Source organism: Macaca thibetana, chromosome 7, assembly GCF_024542745.1.
Source record: "Macaca thibetana thibetana isolate TM-01 chromosome 7, ASM2454274v1, whole genome shotgun sequence".
In the NCBI taxonomy this organism is placed as follows: domain Eukaryota; kingdom Metazoa; phylum Chordata; class Mammalia; order Primates; family Cercopithecidae; genus Macaca; species Macaca thibetana.
Window position 1 is genome coordinate 109,035,308 of NC_065584.1, and position 12,542 is coordinate 109,047,849.

General features: G+C 44.4%; 1 protein-coding gene across 1 annotated transcript in view; it reads left to right on the top strand.

Annotated features, from left to right (window-relative positions):
• The window catches only part of LOC126958086 (E3 ubiquitin-protein ligase HERC2), a 221,225-nt gene that overhangs the window by 99,408 nt on the left and 109,275 nt on the right, over positions 1-12,542 (top strand). Inside the window, exons 32-38 of the mRNA XM_050796222.1 lie at positions 10-183; positions 261-397; positions 514-665; positions 1,267-1,458; positions 7,728-7,915; positions 8,963-9,155; positions 10,922-11,104. Coding sequence (XP_050652179.1) covers positions 10-183; positions 261-397; positions 514-665; positions 1,267-1,458; positions 7,728-7,915; positions 8,963-9,155; positions 10,922-11,104 — 1,219 coding nt within the window. The remainder of the gene's footprint in view (positions 1-9; positions 184-260; positions 398-513; positions 666-1,266; positions 1,459-7,727; positions 7,916-8,962; positions 9,156-10,921; positions 11,105-12,542) is intronic.

The window sequence follows — 12,542 nt, forward strand, 5'->3', positions numbered from 1 at the left end:
CTTTGTTAGGACAAATGGCAGCCGCTGTTGAGTACTGTTACAGGTGTTCACAAATACAAGTGGTTGAAGCAGAATGTTCAGGGTCTTTATCCGCAGTCTCCACTCCTCAGTACAATTGCTGAATTTGCCCTTAAAGAAGAGCCAGTGGATGTGGAAAAAATGAGAAAGTGCCTACTAAAACAGGTAAAAATTGAAGAGAAATGCTTCTGTGCATTGGGTAATGTATATAACACTTAACTGTATGCATTGATGTTTTGCAGTTGGAGAGAGCAGAGGTTCGCCTGGAAGGGATAGATACAATTTTAAAACTGGCAAGCAAGAATTTCTTACTTCCATCTGTGCAGTACGCGATGTTTTGTGGATGGCAAAGACTTATTCCTGAGGGAATCGATATAGGGTAAAACGTTATCCTGTTTTTTCATAATTAAGGAAGCTGTGGCAACAAAATGTTGTTCTGTAGTAGTTAGAAGTCTGGCAGTGTCCCGAGTCAAATTCTTTATCTTTATTTGAAAGGGAACCTCTTACTGATTGTTTAAAGGATGTTGATTTGATCCCCCCTTTTAATCGGATGCTGCTGGAAGTCACCTTTGGCAAGCTGTATGCTTGGGCTGTTCAGAACATTCGAAATGTTTTGATGGATGCCAATGCCAAATTTAAAGAGCTTGGTGAGTCAACAATTGCATCAATGTTATTTTATATTTTGGCTTTAATTATGTGTTGTGGAAACTTGCAAATGCCAATTTTTGCTTTTGAGAAGACTTTAATAACTTTGTACTTTGTACTTGTATTTCAGCTTTCTCAGATTTTAAACAAAACTTTAAAATTTAGCAGGAGACACAATGTTGAAGTACTCTAGTATAACATTTTTACATTTTGACATTTTTATGTGTATCACCACATACCCTAAAGTGTCTGTGTCCTATATTAATATTATTTCCTGGATAGTTTGAGCATCTACAGAGAGTTGATTGGATTGGTTTTGTGGATGAAAAGCGAGACGTAACTTGCATATTTGAAATGGAAGGAATGGAATAGGGCACCAGGGTATTCGGAGAGCAACATGCTAAGTCCTGTAGACAGATGGAACGACTTGTGCTTGGAGTGCAGGGGATAGGCTCATTGTGCAGCATGACAGAGCTGCACACTCTGTGGAAATCCACTGAAAAATAGATGTTTAAAGTAATCGCCAACGCTTTCTGCATTACGTTTATTCTTGTATCTTGTATCCATGCACAAGAAATGTAAGTAGGTGCCAATGCTCATTAGGTATCCAGCCGGTTCCCCTGCAAACCATTACCAATGAGAACCCGTCAGGACCGAGCCTGGGGACCATCCCACAAGCCCGCTTCCTCCTGGTGATGCTCAGCATGCTCACCCTGCAGCACGGCGCAAACAACCTCGACCTCCTGCTCAATTCCGGCACGCTGGCCCTCACGCAGACGGCACTGCGCCTGATTGGTAGGTCTGCACCGGCTTGAGAGCCTTTGGGAAAACATCAAGATTTTGCTTTCTTTTTTTTTTTTTTTTTTTTAACTTTTTGTAAATTATGGTAAGACACAAATAGCAGAAAGTGTACCATTTTAACGTCGCAATTCAGCGGTATTAAATACATTCACACTTTTCTAGAGTCATCACCACCATCTAGTTGTAGAATATTTTCATCACTATAAATGCACCCCATTTAGCAATCAGTCCTGATTCCCCTGCCCTCCAGCCTCTAGGAGTCACAAATCTGCTTTCTCTGTCTATGGATTTGCATATCCTGGATATTTCATATAAATGGAATCATACCAGTTGTGGCCTTTGTGTCTGGGTTATTTCATATCAGTACTTTATTTTTATTGCTGAAAAAGATTTCCTTGTATGAATATATAACATTTTGTTTATTCATTTATCTGTTGATGGACATTTGGGTTGGTTTTGCCTTTTGACTTTTGTGAATAGTGCTGCTAGGAACATTTATATACAAATACTTGTTTGAACACTTGTTTCTAGTTCTTTTGATTATACACCTAGGACTGGAATTACAGGGTCATATGGTACAACTATGTGTAACTTACTAAGAAACTACCAAACTTTTCCACAGTGTGGTATCATTTTACATTCCCACCACCAGTGGACAGGATTCCAGGGTTCCAGGGTTCCAGTTTCTCTACTTCCCTGCCAACACAAACACTATTTTTTGTGGGATTTCTTTTTTTTTTTTTTTTTTTTTTTTTGATTAAGACCATCCTAGTGGGTGTGAAGTGGTATCTCATTGTGATTTTGATTCGCATTTCACTGATGATGAATGATGATTGAACTTCTTTACATGTTTGCGCTTGTTGGCCATTTGTATATCTTCTTTGGAGAAGTGTCTATTCAAGTCCCTTTCTCCTTATTTTTTATTTTATTTTTTTGAGACAGAGTCTCACTCTGTCGCCCAGGCTGTAGTGCAGTGGCACAATCTTGGCTCACTGCAACCTCCACCTCCCGGGTTCAAGTGATTCTCATGCCTCAGCCTTCCAAGTAGCTGGGATTATAGTCACACACCACCACACCTGGCTAATTTTTGTATTTTTAGTAGAGATGGGGTTTTGCCATGTTGGCCAGGCTGGTCTCGAACTCCTGACCTCGGGTGATCTGCCCACCTCGGCCTCCCAAAGTGCTGGGATTACAGGCCTGAGCTACTGCACCCAGCCCCTTTGTCCTTTTTAAATAGGGTTGTTTGTCATCTTTTTGTTGTATCAATAAATGCACTATATAAGTGTACCAAACAAATAAAGAAGAATTAACACCACTCCTCAGACTCTTTAAAAATTTCGTGTGTCCTAGACCTTCACAGATCTGTAGACCTTTATCAGATATATAATTTGAGGATATTTTCTCCTGTTCTCTGGATTGTATTTCCTTTGATACAGAAGTTTTTTATTTTGATGAAGTTCAGTTTATCTGTTTTTCTTTTATCATCTGTGCTTTTGATATCATATCCAAAAAGCCATTTCCAGATACAAGATTGATGAAGATTATCCACATGTTTTCTTCTGTAAGTTTTATAGTTTTAGCTCTTATATTTAGATCTTTGGTCCATTTTTAGGTAATTTTTTTTACACCGTGTGAGGTAAGAGTCTAACCTTTTTCTTTTGATTATCTGATTGTTTCAATACCACTTGTTGAGGACTGTTCTTCCCTGAAGTTCTCAGTACCCTTGGCAAAAATCAGTTGGCTGTAGGTATTTAGATTTACTTCTGGACTCTCAATTACATTATCACATTCTATATATCGATAATTATGTGGGTACCACACTGTTTTGAACATCGTAGTTTTGTACTGTTTTAGCATTGAGAAGTGTGTTTTCTTTCTCAAGATTATTTTGGCTTCTTTGGGTCCCTTGCATTTTCATATGAACATCAAGGCTGGCTTTTCCATATCTGCAAAAAAGACCATTGGGATTTTTGCTAGGGATTGAATCTGTAGATTGTTTTGGGGAATAGTGCCATCTTAGCAATGTTAACATCCATTCTCTGAATGTGGAATGTCTTTCCATTTATTTCTTTCCTCTTTAATTTCTTTCAGCAATATTTTATTGTTTTACAGTTATCAGGGTAATAATGGCCTCATAGAATGAACTAGGTAGTGTACCCATGTATTCTGTTTTTAGAAGAGTTTGAGGATTGGTGTCAATTTTGCTTTAAATGTTTGGTAGAGTTGACCAGCTAAGCTTTTCTTTGTTGAAAGATATTTGATTACCGATTCAATCTCTTCACTGGTTATGGGTCTTTTCAGGTTTTCTATTTCTTCTGGAGTCAGTTCAGGTAATTTATGTTTCTAGGAATTCATTCATTTTATCTAGACTATTTTATTTGTTGGCATACAGTTCACAGTGTTCTTTTACAATCTTTTTTATTTTTATGTTGGTAGTGCTGTCTCCACTTACATTTCTGATGTTAGTTATTTGCATCTTCTCTCTTTTTTTCTTTCTTTCTTTTTTTTTTTTTTTTTTTTTTTTTGAGATGGAGTCTTGCTCTGTTGCCAGGCTGGAGTGCAGTGGCGCAGTCTTGGCTCACTGCAACCTCCGCCTCCCGGATTCAAGCGATTCTCCTGCCTCAGCCTCCCGAGTAACTGGGACTACAGGTGCGCGCTACCACGGCCAGCTAATTTTTTTGTATTTTTAGTAGAGATGGGGTTTTACCATGTTAACCAGGATGGTCTCGATCTCTTGACCTCGTGATCCGCCCACCTCAGCTTCCCAAAGCGCTGTAAGCCACCTCGCCTGGCCTCTTTTTTTCTTAATTTAGCTAAAAGTTTGTCAGTTTTTTTGTTCTTGCCAGAAACTGAACTTTTGGTTCTGTTGATTATTTTTCTATTCTTTATTTCATTTATGGCTGCTCTAATCTCTATTGTTTCCTTCTTTCTGCTTCGTACGTTTTTGTTTTTGTTTTTGTTTTTGTTTTGAGACAGGGTCTTACTTTGTCCCTCAGGCTGAAGTACAGTGGCACAGTCATGACTTACTGCAGGCTCAACCTCCTGGGCTCAAGTTACCCACCTGCCTCAGCCTCCAAAAGTGCTGGGATGACAGATGTGAGGCACCACACCTGGCCCAACTTTGGTTTTTGTTGTGTTCTTAGTTTTTTAGTTCTTCCAGATGCAGAGTTAAGTTATTGATTTGAGGTCGTCTTTTGTAAATGCAGACTTTTATAGTACAATTGCCCCACTTAGCCCTGCTTTTGGTGCAGCACAGAAGTTTTGGTATGTTGTGTTTTCATTCATCTCATAGTATTTTCTAATTTCCCTTGTGATTTCTTCTTTGACCCACTGATTGTTTACTGTGTGTTGTTTAATTTTCATATACTTGCGAATTTTCCACTTTTCCTTTTGTTATTAATTTCTCATCATTCCATTTTGGTTGGAGAAGGTAACTTGTATGATTTTAGTCTGTTTAAATTTGAGACTTTGTGGCCTGACATATGGTCTGGTCAGTCTAAGAGATTGTTCTGTGGTATACTTGAGAAGAATGTGTATTCTGCTCTTTTTGGTGAAATGTTCTGTATATGTCTATTAGATCTGATTGGTTTATGGTGGTGGTCTTTGGCTAAAATATGAGATGCTGCAGAGCCAGTTGTCAAAGTCAAAGCGAAAAAGCAAGGTTTTCCCAAGCTCTTTTTATCACATCAGTCTTAGAGTTCACATTAATCCATTCAAAAATATATATCAGGCCAGGCTGTAATCCTAGCACTTGGGGAGGCTGAGGCGGCTGGATTGCTTGAGCTCAGGAGTTTGAGAGCAACTTGGGCAATGCGGCAAAACCCTGTCTCTACAAAAAAATGTGAAAATTAGCTGGGCATAGTGGTGTGTGCTTGTGGTCCCAGCTGCCTGGGAGGCTGAGGTGGGAAGATTGCTTGAGCCAGGGAAGCAGAGGTTGCAGTGAGTGGAGATCAAGCCACTGCACCCCAGCCTGGGTGACAGAGTGAAATCCTGTCTTGGGGGTGGGGGGAATCGCTCTCTCTATCGATCTGTCTCTCTGTCTGTCTGTCTGTCTGTCTCTCTCTCTCTCTCTCTCTCTATATATATATAAAATTTATATATTTATATGTTATATTATGTCAAATATATATTTTAATATGTGAATTACAGCTAGCTGAAAAGAATAATCTAGTAAGAGTTATATCTGATTTCTTAAGGCCTCATTAGCAACCAAAAGTTGCATTTAAAAATTACAAAAGCGTATCTGCATTTTACATAAGTAAAAATGACAGCACAAATCATTAAGTATGGGGACTCATTCTGTTGATAGTATTCATCTGTTTAAATTTCATCTGGCCCACTGGCTGCAAAAAGCAAGGAAGTTGTATCTTACGAATATCTGTTTATATTTGCAACTTGCCCTGATCAGGGTATCTCTCTTGTCATTTAAGAAATTATAGGCCAGGCGTGGTGGCTCATGCCTGTAATCCCAGCACTTTGGGAGGCCGAGGCAGGTGGATCACGAGGTCAGGAGATCAAGACCACCCTGGCTAACACGGTGAAACCTCGTCTCTACTAAAAATACAAAAAATTAGCCGGGCGTGGTGGCAGGCACCTGTGGTCCCAGCTACTCGGGAAGCTGAGGCAGGAGAATGGCGTGAACCCGGGAGGCAGAGGTTGCAGTGAGCCGAGATCGCACCACTGCACTCCAGCCTGGGTGACAGAGCGAGATTCCGTCTCCAAAAAAAAAAAAAAAAAAAAAATTATAAGCATATAATATTTTATACTAACTTAATGTATACATCCACATGTAACAGCCACAAAACATAAGCTATGTAAAATAAAAATTTCCCCCAGTTTTGGTTGCAAATTTCTTCAAGCCACTGGCAGTCTTTACAGAGTTAACAGTATAACTGCGCAGGGGATCCTGGGAGATTCGCCTGTAATGCATCTCCTGTCCCTTCCTTGGGACCCATTCTTGGGCCCCCCAAAGTAGCAGCTAGGCTAAAGGAAAGGCTGTTTCCCCTGCTAGTTTATGTAAAGTTTTGCTCCAGTCCTGAGAATTGAATATCCTTTTTTACTCTCACGGGAGAGGGAAACACAAACTTTTTACATTTTTTGGTCAACCCAAGCCCACCTTTGGGACTGTTTGGATCTTTTTCCCTCCTACCCAGAGGAGAAAACTAAAACCAAGGGAGTTACCAGGACTGCACTCCTACCCCCTCTCAGTTTAGCAAGTGGGAAAAGGGGGGTTAAAAATCTAGCGTACTTTCCTAGGGTTAGATCTCCCGTTTTCAAATCCATTGGTAAGGTTTTCTTCTTTCAGGTGACAGCAGATCAGCTTCTGTTTCATGCTGTGGATGACTCTGTGGCCATCCAGGGCCCCAGTTGTCAGGGGTCTCCAAGACCACCCCCAGGTTTGATGGTCGGCCAGCAGGACTCACAAGACTCAGCATGTAGTTGTACTCAGGGCTCAGTTTATTACAGTGAAGGGACACAGAGCAAAATCATGAAGAGGGACATGGGTAAAATCCAGAGGAAAGCAGGTACAAGCTTCCACAGGAGCCACACAGGAGGAGCTTAACTGCCCTGGCACCGAGCTATGTCAAGTGCTGTCTGCCGGGAAACTGGGTAGAGATTCCAGGCCCAGGGTTTCCATCAAGGCTGATCACATGGGCACCCCCTGCCTGGCGCGTACCAAGTTCCAGACCAAGGAAAGCAGGTTTCAGCACAGACCACGTTGTCTGTACAGATAGTTGAGGCACAGCAAACCACACCTACCACCTAGGGAATGGGGGAGCCCTCCTGAAATCCAGACTCCAGCCGAGGGCTAGCCTGCAGCAGTCCTGTCTGATGTGGTATCTCTGGCTAGCTTTTAGCTGTCTTCTGCACAGAATCGTGATTAAAGTTTGTTAGTTTCTCACTGTTAGATATTTAAGTAGTTATGTTTGTTTTTCTTTTAATAAAAAATTGTGATGAGTATCTTTCTAACTCAGTTATTTTGCTTTTTTCGGGGGAGTAATTCCTAGAAGTAGAGAAAGTAGCTTTACTGAGCATTTTAATATCTTTTGTATCTTCTTGGCATATTTATGTATTTCGTCCTTCCATTTATCTTGGGTTTATCCTATATCAGTAAAATATTCATGGTATTATATTAATTGATAAAACCTATAGTATGGATTTTTCAAAATTATGATCATTAGTACTTTTGAAATGTTTTGTGTGTATTAAGGGGGCATTGTAGCTACTTGTTGGCTCAGCTGCTGTTTTTGACGCTCTGTCAGGCCCCAGTTGTGACAACGTTGAGGAAGATATGAATGCTTCTGCTCAAGGTGCTTCTGCCACAGTTTTGGAAGAAACAAGGAAGGAAACGGCTCCTGTGCAGCTCCCTGTTTCAGGGCCAGAGCTGGCTGCCATGATGAAGATTGGAACGAGGGTCATGAGAGGTGTGGACTGGAAATGGGGCGATCAGGTACTCAGAGATTTGATGTGAACACATTAGCCACACGTCAGTTATCTTCTGCACAGTTCTGTACGATATTGGTGGGTGGAAATTGGAATAACCCGGAACGTGTGTGGTTGTTAGATGACACAGTTACTGATTCCCAAGCAGCTGAAGAGTAGGGAATCATAAGTAGGGCATCTGAGCAGAATCAAGTCCAGAAAGAGAGGCAGCTCTTTTCAGGAAACTCACTGGCGTGAGGCTCAGTTTGATGGGTCGCTGGAACCAGAGTGAGAGTGAGCAAGAGAGTAAATCTCATTCTGAAAGTTGGTGTAGTGAAGGCTCTGAGGCAGGAAGCCCAGATGCTGACCCTGTGAGTTGATGGCCATGTGCTGCGAAGTGCCGCGAGCCTAGTAGTTAGGGATACACCTCATGGGCCTGTGGCCGTGTCTCCATTTTCCCTTATAGCAGGTCTCTTCTAAATCTGCCAGTACCCCCGGGTGGAAGTCACTTACCACAGCCCTAGCTAAGTTAGGGCAGTGTTCACCTTCCCATGGTCTGTCTGGCTTTTCTCAGCCACGCTGGTAAGCCCGGGCTTTGTCACAGTCATCTTAGAAATCTCAGTGTCTGGAGACAGCAGCATCCATCGTAGAAACAGTTTTCTCCCACAGAAGTGAGACAGAGCTTCCACCCTGGGGCCCGGGGGAAACTGAAGAAAAGGGAATGTGGAGGTGCTGGTGCTTGTTTCCGGTTTCTGCTCTTGCAAGGCCCGTGAGGGATTGAGGGGTCAGGACTTGCTGTAAAGCCCTGTGTCTGCATTGACCCAGAGAGGATCCTAATTGAGATGAGATTTCCCCGACTTCCTTGGTAAAGCAGCATGAGCACGTTATTTTATGTCATTTAATTTAAAATGATGCAAGCACACTTTTTGTAGGAGAGGTGAAATCTGTGTATGGGGACGGTCCCTGACAGACAGGGTGGCATATGGAGACATCTGTGTGGCAGGTCTGGTGGAGCCATGGAAGGACCAGGGCAGGGCACACACCCTCCTAATTGATCTCTACTTTGGTTTCTCAGGATGGGCCTCCTCCAGGCCTAGGCCGAGTGATTGGTGAGCTGGGAGAGGACGGGTGGATAAGAGTCCAGTGGGACACGGGCAGCACCAACTCCTACAGGATGGGGAAAGAAGGAAAATATGACCTCAAGCTGGCAGAGCTGCCGGCCGCTGCACAGCCCTCAGCAGAGGACTCGGACACAGAGGACGACTCTGGTGGGTGACTCAGGAAGGGGTTTAGTCCAAGGCAGCCCATAAACTGTCCAGGTGCTGGCTGCCACCACTGTCATCTGGGCATTAGAATGGGATATCAGGACGCACCTGCAGCTGGTACTCTGTCCTCGGAGCCTGCTGTTTAAATAAGCTCCTGGGCACCTCTTATGCATGTGCGTGGAGTGGCTGTGGGATCTGACGATCTGGCTGGAACTGACTTTCTGCATTTTCCTCTCACGTGTGCATCTGCCTCTCTTTGAGAATGTGGTGGCCAGGCCGGGGCAGCTGCACCACCAGCAAGTCTCATGTGGTTGGTGCTGAGCCTGCGTCTGAGGGAGTGAGCTGAGGCCTGGTGGCGTTGCCCTGCGATCTCGGTCCATCGCCGCCTTCTCCAGTGAGAGGCCCTGCCCAAGCACACTCCACCTGCCCTCTGCCTTTACCTTTCCTCTGCGGTCCTTGACTCTGAACTCTTCCTGTAATGTGGAGTTAGTCAGCACTTTATCGATTCTAGGGAATCAGAAGTGAGAATTCAGTGGTGGACCAAGAACGCTGGATCCTATCCAAGGAGATCCAGGTTGTGGGAGGAGGTTTCGTGACATTTCTTACCTGTTCCTAAAAGACATGTGAAGCTTCACATGGCTGGGCTTGGTAAGACCAACCAAGAGGCTGGGGCTGCCTCCCAGCACCGCGGTGCCCACCATGGGTGCAGTGTCGTCAGGCTCAGAAACGGCTGTGACAGTGAGCACGAGACCTTAGAAGGTGCACTCAGTAGAGAGTAGGTGGTGTGGGGGCTGGAAGAGGCTGTGCCACAGCAGACCATCTGGGCTCGGAGCACACAGCTCAGATCCTGATGCCACCACCTTCGGCACATCACGTCTGGGGCCTGGGTCCCTCAGGTGTGAATAGAAGTGTTGCCTGCTGCGTAGGCCTGTTAGGAGTGATGTATGTGGCACCTGGAACCCTGTCCCTGAGGGTGGTTGTGGTGCTGGCCGCCAGCGTCCAGCCTATAGCATACTGCCTCACACCAGGCACTGCTTCCTCTCAGCCCACTTCGCCTGCGGGAAGCAGGTCTGGCTCCCTGCCTGTGGCCTTTCCCCATAGGGATGTCAGAGCCTGGGCAGGGGTGGCCCCGTGACAGAGGGCGGCCTCATTTGCCACACATCTCCGCATCCCAAAGCCAGCCAAACTGGATGCACGAGCATCTAGTCGCCCCACTCCACAGATGCTGGTGCTTTGTCCTCGTCCAGGACACAGCCTGCTCATCAGAAACTAGTGCTTGACATTTGATAAGTTGTCGTTCTAAAGAAGTGAAACCTTGGAATCATTTATTGCTTCTGAGTTATATGCTAATGTTGTTTTGAGAATTATTATTTAAAAGATTCTTGAGGAAGATGGGAACAGAAATAGTAGGGTGCACGGTTAGTGCATCCTGAGTTCCATCTTTTCTTGTAAAGATCTGTTTCCCTTTCCAAAGCAGAAAAGATGACAGTTTGGGAGGTCAAGGTGGGAGGACTGTTTGACCCAGAGAGGAGGTCAAAGCTGCAGTGAGCTATGATCGTGCCATTGCACTCCAGCAGAGAGACCCTGTCTCAAAGAAAAAAAAGAACGCAAAAATCTCTGTACTTTTAATTTTGCGTGAACCTAAAACTGCACTAAAATTCAAGTCTTCAAGAAAACAAGAATGTAATATTAAAGCTATTAAATTATGTGCAAGACTATCTTCCAGTTTTACTTGGGAATATAATTTGTTATTTTGATTTTTTTTTTAGAAGCCGAACAAACTGAAAGGAACATTCACCCCACTGCAATGATGTTTACCAGCACTATTAACTTACTGCAGACTCTTTGTCTGTCTGCCGGAGTTCATGCCGAGATCATGCAGAGCGAAGCCACCAAGACTTTGTGCGGACTGCTGCGAATGTTAGTGGAAAGCGGAACGACGGACAAGACATGTATGGAATGAGAGATTGAGGGCCCAGGGAGTCAGCGCTGGGGGCCGCACGCTTGTCGTGTCTGGGTGTCAATGTGGGTGGGTGTGAATGTGTGTGGATTTGTTTCCTGTGGCTGCTGTAATAAAGTACTACAGACTTGGGGGCTTACACAGCAGTAGTTCTCACAGTTCTGGAGGCCGGAAGGCTGAGATCAAGGGTGGTTCCTTCTGGGGCTGTGAGGGAGAAGCTGCTTCAGGGCTCTGCCCCAGCTTGTGGAGTTTGCTGGTCTCTTTAGCGTTCTTTGGCTTGTAGAGGTGTCACCCCGATCTCTGCCGTCATCTTCACATGGCATTCTCCCTGTGTGTGAGTCGCCTCCAAATCTCCTCTTTTCATAAGGACATCATTCAATCTCATCAAACTAAGTACATCTGCAGCGACCCTATTTCCAAACAAGGTCACCTGCCGAGGTACTGTAGGGGTTTGGACTTCAACATATGAATTTTGCAATTCTGAATTCAACCCACAACACTGGTTTCAAACAACAGATTTGTTCTCTCAGAGTTCTGGAGTCCAGAGGTCCCAAATCCAGGTGCGGGTAGGGCCGTGCTCCCTCCACAGGCTCTAAGGGAAGGTCCTTCCTTACCTTGTCCAGCTTCTGGGAGCTCCAGGCTTCCTTGGTGTGGAGACGCATTGTGCCAGTGTCTGCCTGTGTCTTCACATGGCCCCTGCCCCTGTGTTCTGCATGTCCTTTTCTGCCTCTGAAAGGACTCTTTCATAGAGTTTGACTCTAATCCAACATGATGTCACCTAAATTCTTACCTTAATGAGGTCTACAGAGACCTCATTAAATAAGATCATATTCTGAGGTTCTGAGTGTATGTGAAGTTGGGGGACAGGCACAGTTTAATCCGTAAAGTGTTTGTGTGTGGAGTGTAAGTATGAGAAATGTGAACTGAGGGAGTGGGGTGAATGTGCATGTGACTGACAGTGAGCCCCTGTGAGTGTGGGTGAGGATGTAGACATGCTCCAGTGTGTGTGAGGTTGTGTGAGAGCATGCGTGTATTAGTGGTGTGCCAGAGTGTCCGCACTTATTGATGAGAGTGAGTGTCTTAGCGGTTGATGGGCAAGTGGCTGAGCATGTGTGTTGCAAGTGTGGCGGTGTGTTTGTAGCGTATGGTTGTGTGTGTATATGTATGCATGCATTTATGTGAGTGGTGTGTGTGTGTCCATGAGAGCATGTGAGTGGGCAGGTGAAGTGGGAGTGAGAGCGCCAGTGCATTGAGCCAGTGTGTGTGTGAGGGTGAGCACGAGGGAGGCATGAGTGTGAGGGGATTACTGGGTGTGTGAATGAGACGAAGTGTAAGTGAGGCTTGGTGAGTGTGAGGAAGTATGAGTGGGTGGCAGGCACAAGTGTAAGTGTGCGATTGAGGGTGAGCATTTGTGTAAATGTGAATGCCTT